Below are 13,621 nucleotides of genomic sequence, written 5' to 3' on the forward strand. Positions count from 1 at the left end.
TTTTAATTTCATTTTTAACTGTTTTTAAAAAAACTTTTAATTTCATTTTTAACTGTTTTTAAAAAAACTTTTAATTTCATTTTTAACTGAAAAAATCCCGAGGATTCGGCTTTATCATGTACAAAAAAGCCCTTTATAAAACTTTTAATTTCATTTTTAACTGAAAAAATCCCGAGGATTCGGCTTTATCATGTACAAAAAAGCCCTTTATAAAACTTTTAATTTCATTTTTAACTGAAAAAATCCCGAGGATTCGGCTTTATCATGTACAAAAAAGCCCTTTATAAAACTTTTAATTTCATTTTTAACTGAAAAAATCCCGAGGATTCGGCTTTATCATGTACAAAAAAGCCCTTTATAAAACTTTTAATTTCATTTTTAACTGAAAAAATTCCGAGGATTCGGCTTTATCATGTACAAAAAAGCCCTTTATAAAACTTTTAATTTCATTTTTAACTGAAAAAATCCCGAGGATTCGGCTTTATCATGTACAAAAAAGCCCTTTATAAAACTTTTAATTTCATTTTTAACTGAAAAAATCCCGAGGATTCGGCTTTATCATGTACAAAAAAGCCCTTTATAAAACTTTTAATTTCATTTTTAACATTGTTTTTAAAAAACTTTTAATTTAATTTTTAACTGTATCAAATTAGTCGATCCTTTTACGATAAACTGTATCCCTATCAGAAAGAGGGCATATTTTTAACTGTTTTTATAAAACTTTTAATTTAATTTTTAACTGTTTTTATAAAACTTTTAATTTAATTTTTAACTGTTTTTATAAAACTTTTAATTTAATTTTTAACTGTCTTTAAAAACGCTCCTCGTTTAATGTGTCCCCCCCCCCCGATGAGGAAAACTTCGACGCAACCATGAACTCTTTACGTTTTGCTCAAAAAGTAAATAATTGCAAAATTTAGTAATAAAAAATTTCTATAAAAAATATATATATTTAAACTTTTAAAAAATTTATTATACAATTGTCAAAAAATTTTTTAACGGATTTTAAAAAAGTCTTAAATTGTCACAAATTAAATGTTTTAACGGATTTTCAATAAATATTCACTCAATTTTGAATTTTCAGTCTATATTTGGTCTATACTTGACGAGTGGCTTAAAGCGCGCCGCGTTCTAGGGTAGAAATGACGTAAAATAAAACTATTGTAGAAAAACTGTAAGGGTGGGCGAATACTTGTCTAAAACGAATAATTCGATTGAATAACGAGACGAATAACCGTCTCGGTATTCGTTTGAACCATAAGAAAATAGCTATATATTATCAGAAGGGAATAACAGAGAAGGGACACACTTTATATCTCCATAATGCTTTACACTCGTAACAACAGTCTTACTAACCTCAAATCAACTACCCTTCGCTGATTGGCTATCTAACTTCTGTCTTAGCTGTGACGTCACATAAGAAGGTCTCGGTTGACGAATAAAAAGTAGTTTTGTTTACAACTTTACATTGAAGGAGATAAAAATGGCCGAATTTCATGTTGATAAACGAAATCAAGCTGTGCAATTAATTTAGATGCACGGGAATTGAGAACATACCAAAATCAGATAATTTGAAGGTAATAAATAGATGAAAACTAATTATTCTGAATTAATATTAAAAAATACAAATTAGTTTCAATAAAATACATACTTGAGGTTATAATTACACAAGAACGAAACATCGACAGCCCTAAGCCTTTGGAGAATGAAAATCTAGCAGACAAATAGGCCGCCTGATACCGCGGACTCGGAGAACTTAAAAAACTATATTTGCAGTAAATTGGTTAAAAGCTGTGTACTTGCGCAAAGTTTTCGCGGTTTTCTTGAGGTTGGTCGGACTCTTGTTACCAAAGCAGGCTCTAATGTCTCCCTTCTCTCTTATTCCCTTCTGGTTACACGTCTATTTTGCCCGAAATCGAGAGGAATTTTGAACCAAAAAGCAAATAAATACTTGGCCCACCCCCACCAACATTCTGGTTTCTTTTGAATTCTGCTGGTTACTTTTCATCGAGGGGCTAATCACTAAAAATGAAATCTGTAAGCCTATTAAGGGCTACGGTAATAATTTTAGCGCTATTAATGGCTGCGGATCGACGGGCTATTCCCTCTATTCGTTACATTCGATAGAATTATGGTTTGTGACGTGAGTGCCCAGGTAATACGTCACGGGCTTAGCTCGGGCAGTGTGTGGCGGCCATATTTGGTATCGCTTTGGTTCTATGGTGGGTGACGTCACACTAAGGCTTCAGAGCTGGAGTATAGAGTGGATCGTACTGAGGGGGGGGGGGAGGGAGCTACGTGAACGTGACGTCGTCACCTTTGGTAGTTTAAATTGTATGGCCTGAGCTGAGGACTTGGCCAATATGGATGCCAAAACCGAGATAAGAGATAGGAGGGTGTGACGTCAATAATTTTGAAAAACTAAATGCAATCCGAATATTTCAAAGAACACTATATTATCTTGAGCTTCGATTATTCGTTGTAACCTAAAATAATTAGTATTTGTTAGTTGAAAAGGGATAATGAATTGGCTGAAGGTTTTCCCCGTACCTCTTATAACGACAGTATTACCGTAAGTTTATAAGTGATATGTTCCATAAGTATGACACTACCTGTACCAACTTCGTAATGCTAGAGACTTACAGCTAGAGATAACTAGTTCGGAAACGACGGAAGCGAGTCAATTGAAGTCCTCCACTCGGTGGTGGTTAATTTTGCGGGACTTCCATCTAGGTTCTAATCAGTCTGCATTACTAAGCCCCCTTTGACCGCAGCGCCTCACCAGTCCCTCGCTTTACCTCGAATCTGAAACCTACCTCTTTCACTTCGTGACAAGCTACAATTTGTAACCAGTGACAAACTTATGACACGTATCTTATCAACTTATGATATTAGTTTGGATGTGGTTGGTAAATGAATTCGATGGAAAATCTTAAAATTCCAAAATATTTCTAAAGGGTTTATAATGACAGCTCTCTGCCTTTGATTGTACTAGTCTTCATATGGTAATATAACATTGGCGCCACTACTTCTTATCCGCAGATCTACTTCGTTGTCGCCTAGAAGCCCCCCCCCCCCATACCTATTAATTTAGCTGTCAATCAGTCCATTGTAAGTTTTCGGCCAAATTCTCCGAAAATCTATTTTAAGGAGTGTCACGTGGTCCTACTACCTGGTGGCGACGAGAGAGCAAATAGAGTCTTTCAGTCCGGGTTTTTCTATAGTTGTTGAGCGCCTTTGTCTTTGCTAAAATTCCCATGAAGAACAGGTGTTGGTGCAGTGGTAATTTTTGGCCCAAACCAAGACGGTCAAGGGTTATAGGAGTTAGGCCTAAAATGGGCAAATATTTTTGTGTTTAAGATTTATGACCTTTTTTCTTTGGTAACGTTAGGCTGTTATTTTTGGCTAGTTTAAGTTTATTTCCGAGGGGCTAATCACTGTCAGAGTCCGTGTTCACCGAATACGAATTACGCGTAATCATTTAAGCATTGTCAAGGGCGGGGGCTGTTAAAGATTACCCGTAATGACTTTAGTACAGTCGAAGGTACAGCCGCGTACACCGATTGCATTGAGTGACCAGCCCCACGTCTTTCTTTATTCTGTCGAAATATTTTCTCTTGGTTTAGTGAGATATGTCCGCAATGGTCATGCAGCTAGAAAGGATGTGAGTCATCAGAACTAACAAAACAGAATCTTTTTGGGCAAAGGGATTAAGTGGGTCCCACGAGAGAAGCGAGCTATAAAACTTTGATGGCTTCGATACGTTAAGAGTTGAAAGAAATAGGTGGGTTTCCAAATTCTGCAGTGAAGTATTGAGATAGGCGTAAAAGGGGCTAAGAAGACAAATCTAATGCTAAACCCTCTCGCGAGTTTGCGCGCAAGGAATGGTTCTATGGAAATTTTACATTGCTATTGTCCAGCCACCTGGAGGGAAATTTTGGCGAACTATTTTTCTTCTTCGCACCTGCGAGTTCAGCTGCTACGTAGTGAATATGGAAACCCATAGGTATTGTACGGGCCAAGGCCTAACACGCACGTGCGAAATTTGAAAGAGAGTTAAAAATCGAGGCTTGATTTAGCAAAATTGAAAAGAGAGGACGCACGTGCGAAATTTGAAAGAGAGTTAAAAATCGAGGCTTGATTTAGCAAAATTGAAAAGAGAGGAAATAAGGGTCACAAGAACCCAAAGCCCTGACCATAAAACATGCACTTGCTAAAAGGAAAAAAGAACTGAATCTTGATGGAAAATAGATAAGACGATGAGATCTAGGCCTAGGAAAAGAACTGTCGCCTTGATATTTCTTATTTTATTGCAATCTACTTAGCAGTAAAGAAAGCCGCCGCGTGGAGAGGGTAACCATGGAAAAGCGTGGGAATGGATTGTTTTCCATATTCGGATCGGGAATGGAGACGGAAAATAACCAATATGGAATGAAAGTGGTTAAACTGATAACGTATTAGCATAAGTATATGAGATATGTTCCTTCCATAAGTATGACACTGCCTATACTTATTAATGCTTACTGCGAGAAATGAAGCAGTCCATCTACGTCCTATTTAGTCTGTAATAAGCCCCCTTTGACAGCGCCTGACCAGAAGTCCCTCGCTTTACCTCGAATCTATGACCTACCTCATTCACTTCGTGACAAGCTCCAGTTTAAGTTATCAGTGACAAACTAATGGATGGCCAACATATCTTATGAACTTATGATATTAGTTGGGATATGGTTGGTAAATGAATAGAACCTATTTTCAATGGACGATCCTAAAATTCCAAAATATTTCTAAAAGGTTTATAATGACAGCTCTCTGCCTTTGATTGTACTAGTCTCCATATGGTAATATAACATTGGCGCCACTACTACTTATCTGCAGATCTATGTACTCGTTGTCGCCTAGCACTGCCCTAGCTAGCTAAGAAGCCCCCCATACCTATTAATTTAGCTGTCAATCAGTCCATTGTAAGTGCTCGGCCAAATTCTCGGAAAATCTATTTTAAGGAGTGTCACGTGGTCCTACTACCTGGTGGCGACGAGAGAGCAAATAGAGTCTTTCAGTCCAGGTTTTTCTATAGTTGTTGAGCGCCTTTGTCTTTGCTAAAATTCCCCATGAAGAACAGGTATTGGTGCAGTGGTAATTTTTGGTCCAAACCAAGACGCTCAAGGGTTATATTCTTAGAATCGCAACGCGGTCTTACCTTCCCTCCAATTTTCTGACATTTTAAGGGACCACAAACTGGGACTAGTTTTCTGTCCACTAAAATCTCCCCTCCCCTCCAACGCTGATATCAACCAGAGCAGTTTGGTCCAATTCTTCAATGACCTTGACCTTGCATAAAGAAGAGAGAGAAAAAAAGAGCAAACAACGCTCTGAAATATATATATAAAATAAGGAATGCAAAAAGCTACTAGGAATGATTTTGCGCCCCCCTTATCTCGTGTTTCGCCAAGGCCGCAGGAATGATGGATAGTTTAATTAAAATAATGTCACCTGACGCGGTATGTTGCGGTAAAGCCGAAGCCGCCAAAAGCGTCGGGTAAAACTCTATCCCAGTTAGAAGACATAGCTCCAAGTAAGTTATATTTTTCAAACCCCAAAATTAAGCCTAATGACGCTTATTTAGAGCTGTTGCGACGCAACCTGCGCGGAGAACGGAGTACGCAACGCCGAGTGAAGACGTTTACGCATCTTCACCGTGTAAAAGAAACTTCAAATAAAGATTAAAGATATATTGAAATTGATTAAAATAAATAAATAATTAATTCTTATTAAATACCAAGCCTATTTTCAAATCCTGTTTATAAAATATTTTCCGTAAGTTCGAAGGTCAACTTAATTAGGGATCCACACACGAGCTCTAAACCTACGTCACAAATTTCAGTTATACGAAGAGAAGTAAATTATACAAAAACACGAGTTTCGCTTCGCAGTCCTTAAAAACTGAATAATTGGCGACACTTTTTCAAACCCACATAGGGGGGGGGGCAGAAACTAGAAATTATTATACGTAATGTTAAGCTCCGTAGAGATTAACATTACGATTTTGGATTGAGTATAAATAGGGATTTTCTTAATGAAGCCGACGCGCGTTCATTCTTTTGAAAATGAATTAGGAAAATTGAGTAAGCAGTCAGATAGAAACAACTAGAATATGTCCTACATAATAATACAAGGGGCGACGCGACAATGGAAAGTAGGCGAGGCGTGTCAAACACGACGTTTCTTTGCACTACTTAACCTACGAAGGAAGAAACGAAATATTCATCCTAAATACCTCGATTAAATTGAAGAATAAAATTATTTCGAACGAATCGTTTTGGCCAGCACGACGCCATGTCCAATGTTAACGTATTTAGCTGGAAATTAATAAATACTCGGCCATGATTTGTCGCTGCTCTTGGTGTCGTCCGTTTCCGGAAGCCTGTATTAAACACATTCTTTTCTTCACAAATTTAATTTACTGGGTAAGTTAGTTACGGCGTCTTTTACTTTCCCGAGCATTAATTTCTCGAGTTGTACGTAGATCACTGGCATGTTAATGGCGGCCATTAGTCTTTACGTGCACTTGGACAAAACGCGTCCTTTGGCGGAAATGTTGGATTTGATCGTGGACCCTTCTCTCTTAGCCATGACCGCTGGTTTTCTCATTTCGGCCTTCGCGACCTGCGGTTGCGTCGGCGCTGCCAAAGAGAACACCTGCCTTCTTCGAACGGTATGAGTACTCGATCGTGGCTTTATTTGAACGAATTTCAATATTCAAATTTTCAAACGAACAATTGAAGTACGTCTACGCCTCAGTCTTGATCTTAGTGCTACTAGTATGCCTGGGAGTCGGTCTATTGATCCTACTTCACACTCAAAATGATTTCGCCAACTATACTTTGAAACCCGTTCTAGAACGGGCCGTAAGAAGGTACAGCGCTAGCGACTCTGATTTGGAAAAACTGACCAATTTCGTCCAGAGCAAAGTAATCGACTGACCGACAATTCTAGCTTTTGTTAAGTCTTAACTTGGCTAAACTTCTAAACTTTAGCTGGCACATTCAAAATACAGTTTTTCTAATAAATATCATTTATTCAAGGTTAATTATAGGATAATTTGTTAAAAATAAGGTGCTTAAATTAATTAAAATATATATTTTCCGTGTTTTTCTATATTTTACCCTTCACATTATAGGTTAGGTTAGGTTAGGTTGGGTTGGGTTCGTTTGGGTTAGGTTAGGTTGGGTTAGGTTATATTTTTAGATATTTTATGGTATTTGGTGGCTAGGAAGAAGGGGTAACTGGTCGGGTGGTTTTTATGCTCATGAAAATATTGATTTTAAGTTAGTTTCCACCGCCTATAATTAACCTCCAAGAAATGATATCATTATTGGAAAAACTGCCGTATTTGAATGTGCGCGAGCTAAACCCTAAAGTTTTTCCCTTCTTAACTTTTACGAAATATTGGTCGTTTTTTGTTAGATCGGGTGTTGCGGGGTGAAAGGTTACCTGGATTGGCACCGAAACCCGTACTATCAATGTTCCGATTCCAACGTAAACCCGGGAAGGTGTTCGGTACCTTATTCTTGTTGCAGACCAGTTCAAGTAAGTCAACTGCAGCGTCCCAAATTTTCCTTTCGTCCGAGTTTTAATACAAAATAACGTACTCAATTGGATTGGGTTCAGGGTCGTTTATTTCCGCCTCACACTTGCGGCTACGACATTATGGACCGAGAAGTGAAAAACATGGTAAACTCCGTTTCATTTCACTCTTTTTAAATTTTAAAAGGCGCCTATTTATAAGACGTCATAACGACTTTTTAAACGCGTTGTCGATAGACACTGACGGACGTCGAGAGGACAATCTTCACGGATGGTTGCTTGCAAAAAATAGAGGAGATTTTAAGGACCAACGCTCTGCTATTAGCTTCCCTAACTTTGAGCGTCTTATCTCCATTGGTACGTTGGTTAACTCCGACTTATTTTAACCGTAACAATATTATTATTATTAGCATAAGTTTATAAGATACGTTCCGTACGTAAGTTTGTCACTGGTAGCTTAGAAACTGGAGCTTGTCATTTAGTGACGTAGATCATAGATTCGGGGTAAAGCGATGTACGCCTGGTGAGGCGCTGCTATCATTGGCTTAGTACAGACTAAATAGAACTAGATGGAAGTCCCGCAAAATTAACTACCGAGTTTAGTCACTATAGCGCTACGAAGTATACGAACCGTCATACTTATGGAAGGAACGTATCTTATAAACTTAGGGCTACGCGGTTAAATGTCGAGCCTCGAAAGGCGCGCGTCATAGCGATGGAGTGACGCTCGTCAAATCAATAACACTTTGATCCTTTTTCAGCTTTGCGGTATCGCGTTAGCGGCCAGGCTATCGGTTTTTGTCAGCGGAGAAAGGAACAAAAATTACCTTCTTCGAAAAGAATACAGAAACAAAGTTTACAACAAACGTAAAAGATCACAATTAGCCACGAAATATTATTACAGATCGCGTTACGGGGGCGTGGCCTCGGCCCATCTACCCCATTATTACGTCCAACCTACAATGTACGATCATAGAAGATCGAGATATTAAAACGCCTCCCCTTTGTAAATAATTTCAAAGTTTCGTTTCAAAGTTCGTACTCGTGGTTGTTCAGTTTTCTTCGAAGTTTGAAATATCCCAGAAAGAAAGCGTGATCGAAAGATTTGTAAATGGCCGGAATCGACATCCCGAGCCAAATTCCCAAATAACCACCAATAAATCCGAATATTTCCATGGCCTGTATATATATTGGTGAAAATACATTGTTAGACGACACCCATTACGCCAAGCCAGGGCCGGATTAAGCAATTTTGCACCCAGGGGCCGAGATAATGTTTAGGTCGGAAAGACAAAAGGGAACAGCAAATGTTGCTAACTCAATGCGCCCCCAACAAGCCTTGCACCCGTGGACCAGTACCCCCTCGCCCCCCTTTAATCCGGCCCTGACTATAACATACTCAAGTACAACCAAAGTTACGACCCTACAAAGTTGGGTGTAATGCTATTCCTATGGAGGGGGGTATGTTTGTTTACGTTTTGCTTAATTACTCGGCCCCTGTTTGTCGTAGCCCTAAGTTTTTAGTATGGTTGGATGGGGGACAAATTGGACTATTACATACTCAAAGGACATCCCCGTATCTCAAGTAGAACCAGAGTAATAGGCCTCCAAAGTTTAATGCTAAAAATCAAAAGTAACCTAATAACAATAAGTGAGACGCTAACATAAGTTGACGAAGATATTGAGGTAGCCTCAAGCTTAAAGTATCCTTGTATGGGGAGCAAAAAGAGAACTATAACATATCCAAAGGAGATCCCCGTAGCTCCAATAGAACAAGAGTTATGAGCCTCCAAAGTTTAGAGCAAAAATCATAACACCCCCTAAACAAGTTACGATTTATTTAAGGTGTTTTTATGGATGACCCCTAATTTGAATGAGCAGCGTCTTACGGGCGGGGGGGGGGGGTCATCCGTAAAGGGTTCCTCCAATGTTCGTAACTTATTTAGGAAATACTATAGTATAGTACCTGTAGCTTTGGCGCGTGATTGAAAACCAGTTGACGGTAAGTTTCAAGGTACAGGTGAACGACGACCGAATTATCGCTATTTAATATTTGTATTTGGAATGGAAACTCGATTAATTTTATAAAGAAGTTGGTTAATTGTAATTGGCAAAAAAAAAACAATCCTTACCAATCTTGGTTCACGCACGGAAACTTTGTAAATACATATTGACCGACGCGTTATTAAAACTAATTGAAACCCATGATTGATTAATATTAATTACGTACCATTTCGGAAACGTCCTCGAGTTTAAATCGACTCGATCTGATGTCGTAAACGTCTAAACTAATTACGAAATGAATTTAATTGCCACTTAATTTCAATTACTTATCTTACTCGCAACGATTAGGGCAAATATCTTCGCAACTGTCCAAGGTCTTGGCGAAGGCGTCCGTGTAACAGTGACCTACGGGTTTTCCTCGGTTGTACGTTAACCACGTTATAATATTAATTGAAAAGAGGCCCGTTCTTACCGAAGTCTCCGACGCACTTCTCGACTCCTTCGGTAACAACGTGCATTCTAGCCGGGACGCAATTGCACCGTTTTAATATACGCTCGCTTCTGCAGGCGATCAGACAGTTCTAATTGGACCGGGAAATTAGCTAAAAAATAATCAAGCGCCGTTGATTGTAAATGATCGACTCACGTATCGACCCAAATAGGAGATGCCTTTCTTCTTTTCCCAAGCCTTCGTGTAGTTTCGACAAGCCGTCTTGTACGGACGTTCCAAAAGCAATATTCGACTCTGCCCAATTAAAGACGGGGATAAGCGCCCTTAAACGCCATAGGGAGCTAACAGTTCTGACCCTGAAACGTCACACCCTGTTCTATCTCTTACTGCAGTTTCATCCACCCTAACAATGGGTTGGAAGCAGTATTCTACGCCCAGAGGGGTACTGCGTGACGTCAGAGTATCTCTTCCCCCTAGCACGCAGTTGTTAGCTCCCTGATTAATGGAGAGGATTACCATGGAGGCGGTGACTTCGTACAGATTGCCCGGATTTAGACGCAGTTTGGCTTCCGTTTCAAAGGGAATAGCGAAAGGACTGTGTATGAACACGGTCCCTTGCCTACTTCGAAGTTTATCGAGGGTTTCGTTCGGATTCATGATAACGTGAAAGTAAAAGTCTATTTTGGTGATTACGAAATAAATCAAGGTGGTTCTGGGGAAGATTTTTCTTACGTAATTGTTTGACGTTATTCGCCGTTCTTAAAGGCGATTTATGCCACTGTTCGTTGGCCGTGAAGCAAGAGTACAGACCACGGTGCGACCAAGTACTGTTTCTACAATTAAAACCAAACTTATTTCAATAGGTAGTTCTACAATTTACGCCTTTAGACTACCGACAAATGTATATTTTGCTCGGCAAAACCGCCGTAACCAGTTACGTTAAAAAATTTGAATAGGCTCTCGGGAACCTGTCTAATATTTTCAAACTCAGCCGTCGAGGCATTTCGCACAACGTCAAGTAGATCCTGGAAGCATTTCAACAACTTAAATACTGTCCGCCATCCCTCATTTTTTAGGACTCTAACTAGTCGTAATTCCAAAAGTCTATAGAATAAAAACAAAAAGTACACTTCATTAACATTCCTAAACTACCCTCCGCTCACCCGCCTACACGAACTAACCAATCAGGGAAGAGCTTCTTAACGTCATAGGTTTATAGAAAGTAGTACATGACGCTGGCGATCCAAACGTTAATTTTTGATATTAGAACTGGCATCCACTACTTTATGAGCCTATTCACGGCTTGTAATCATACGCAGGCAGAGGGGGGGGGTCGACACTATTCCGGGGAGTAAAGGAGGCTGGGCTTTTCACGTTACACGGGGCGCGAGCGAGTTTCAACGAAGTGTACTTTTTGCTTCTGTAACTATATACTTTTGGTTATACTCACTAAAGTTTGATTTTTGCGGCACATTTCTTTGTATTTCTTCAATTGACAAGCTTTGCTTTTCCTGACACTACGAATAAGAAAGCCTTTTAACCTTTCTTATCTCATATTGAACGCGCCATGGTTGGTAGGCCTAGCTACCTACAGGGTTCATACAACTTTTGGAAAACAAATTTCCCTGAGATTTCTACTCCAGGTTTTTCCCCCATATACTTCCCTGAGTTTGTCGTAGCCCTAAGTTTTCAGTATGGTTGGATGGGGGACAAATTGGACTATAACATACTCAAAGGACATCCCCGTATCTCTAGTAGAACCAGAGTTGCGAGCCTCCAAAGTTGGGTGTAATGCTATTCCTATGGAGGGGGGTATGTTCACGAACATTTTGCTTAATATCTCGGCCCCTGTTAGTCGTAGCCCTACGTTTTTAGTATAGAGTAATGGCACCTCCCTGCCTTTGGCTACGTTACGCTCTATGAAATTAACATGGAGTGCCACTACTCTATGGTTGGATGGGGGGCAAATTGGACTATAACATCCCCGTTCTCTAGTAGAATTAGAGTTACGAGCCTCCAAAGTTGGGTGTAATGTTAATCCTATGGAGGGGGGTATGTTAGTGAACATTTTGCTTAATTACTCGGCCCCTGTTTGACGCAAATTTCCCTGATTTTTCCCTGAGACTTTTGTCAACTATTTATTTCCCTGTTTTCCAGGTTTGTATGAACCCTGTACCTAGCTACTTACGGATGATTATAGCAAACCGAAACGGCCGGAAGCGTCACCTCCGTTGGAAAGTGAACTTCGACGTTAATTAACATGGGATATTGTTTATATTGAACGTAAAAATCGCTTATAAAATAGACGAAAAATACGGAACAGACGGTGAAAATTGACAAATAAATCAATCGACGAATCTGCAATGAATTAACCATACTCAAATATCAGTCAGTCGACAAAAAGGTCGCGTTGTACTTTGTTCAAATCAATTAGCTTCAATAGGAAGTAATAGAGGCCATCGCTACAATCCTCGGAATTGGACACTCTCGGCGCGGTTTTCACCCTAGAACGGCGCGGTTTAGGGAGATTGTCTTCTCCTCGAGGTTGGATTCGAGTACCGGTCGGCAAAAATCTTTGCCGACGAAATCTGCGTTGATAACGAGGGTCCGAATAGTGACCGTAATCCCAATTAGAGTACAACATTACTTTCAACCTACGAACTTGGGTCCGATTTGGAAACGAGGCGTTTTCGCTCGGCGACGTTGCTCAAGAACGGTAAGATTTTTAGGAGCCGAGGCGATCGAGTTAGTTCTGGATTTTGAAAACAATCCCACGGGAACCCAAACATATGGGAAAAATCTTTCTAAGACGCTTTTCCCACTAATGCCTTTCGTGTCAAGCTTTCGTTCGTTTCCTCCGGCTACGCCAAAGCAGGGTTCATACAACTTTTGGAATTAAAACAAATTTCCCTGAGATTTCCACTCCAGGTTTTCCCCCATATACTTCCCTGAATTTACCAAGTTTTCCCGTATATGGAGTATCCTGTGGAGCAAATGTTAACGAAGGAAGATAAGGGGCAAATAGGACTATAACATAATCAAAGGGCATCCCCGTATCTCTAATAGAACCAGAGTTATGAGCCTCCAAATATAGTGTAATGTTAATCCTATGGAGGGGGGTATGTTCACGAACATTTTTCTTAATTACTCAGCCCCTGTTTGTCGTAGCCCTAAGTTTTTAGTATGGTTAGATGGGGGACAAATTGGACTCTAACATACTCAAAGGACATCCCCGTATCTCTAATAGAACCAGAGTTATGAGCCTCCAAAGTTGGGTGTAATGTTAATCCTATGGAGGGGAGGTATGTTTACGAACATTTTGCTTAATTACTCGGCCCCTGTTTGACGCAAATTTCCCTGATTTCCCTGAATTTTACTCAAATAAAAATTCGAAATTTCCCTGAATTTTCCCTGAGGTTTTTGTCAACTACTTATTTCAATGATTTTTCCAGGTTTGTATGAACCCTGCAAAGTTTCTTCGCTATAGTTACAAACGCCTTCGCGCAAATAAAAAACAAAATTGAACTGAAAACAACATCTGTCATAAATAAATCAATAAACGTAACTTTCTCAATAGTTTGA

At 39.5% G+C, this 13,621-nt stretch overlaps 2 protein-coding genes and 1 long non-coding RNA gene across 4 annotated transcripts; 1 reads left to right on the plus strand and 2 right to left on the minus strand.

The window, feature by feature from the left end:
- Positions 1–2,958: 2,958 nt before the first annotated feature.
- Positions 2,959–5,322, minus strand: LOC149705260 (uncharacterized). Its single transcript, XR_016381567.1, has 3 exons — positions 5,198–5,322; positions 3,173–3,330; positions 2,959–3,059 (listed from the first exon to the last, which is right to left on the minus strand). It is a non-coding gene; the product is annotated as an uncharacterized LOC149705260 (long non-coding RNA).
- Positions 5,323–6,323: 1,001 nt separating this feature from the next.
- LOC149705261 (tetraspanin-33-like) lies at positions 6,324–8,598 on the plus strand. The gene is made up of 7 exons (XM_089865515.1): positions 6,324–6,464; positions 6,524–6,712; positions 6,783–6,968; positions 7,465–7,587; positions 7,669–7,731; positions 7,822–7,941; positions 8,346–8,598. Exons 1-7 carry the CDS (start codon positions 6,381–6,383, stop codon positions 8,574–8,576), a joined length of 996 nt encoding a protein of 331 aa, XP_089721641.1. The 5' UTR covers positions 6,324–6,380; the 3' UTR covers positions 8,577–8,598.
- LOC149705262 (acid-sensing ion channel 2-like) lies at positions 7,608–13,549 on the minus strand. 2 transcript variants are annotated; one of them, XM_089865513.1, is made up of 14 exons: positions 12,698–13,549; positions 12,456–12,627; positions 12,228–12,397; positions 11,490–11,556; positions 10,937–11,064; positions 10,772–10,872; positions 10,556–10,716; positions 10,235–10,333; positions 10,061–10,169; positions 9,924–9,993; positions 9,815–9,872; positions 9,717–9,739; positions 9,551–9,626; positions 7,608–8,763 (listed from the first exon to the last, which is right to left on the minus strand). In XM_089865513.1, exons 1-14 carry the CDS (start codon positions 12,826–12,828, stop codon positions 8,614–8,616), a joined length of 1,515 nt encoding a protein of 504 aa, XP_089721639.1. In that variant the 5' UTR covers positions 12,829–13,549; the 3' UTR covers positions 7,608–8,613. The 2 variants fall into 2 exon arrangements, with proteins under 2 accessions (XP_089721639.1, XP_089721640.1); XM_089865514.1 differs by having other exon boundaries at positions 12,228–12,627; positions 12,687–12,812.
- Between the last annotated feature and the right edge of the window lie 72 nt (positions 13,550–13,621).

This window comes from Phalangium opilio, unplaced genomic scaffold (genome assembly GCF_054372755.1).
Source record: "Phalangium opilio isolate 3A_F unplaced genomic scaffold, DU_Popi_V2 ptg000014l_1, whole genome shotgun sequence".
Classification (NCBI taxonomy): domain Eukaryota; kingdom Metazoa; phylum Arthropoda; class Arachnida; order Opiliones; family Phalangiidae; genus Phalangium; species Phalangium opilio.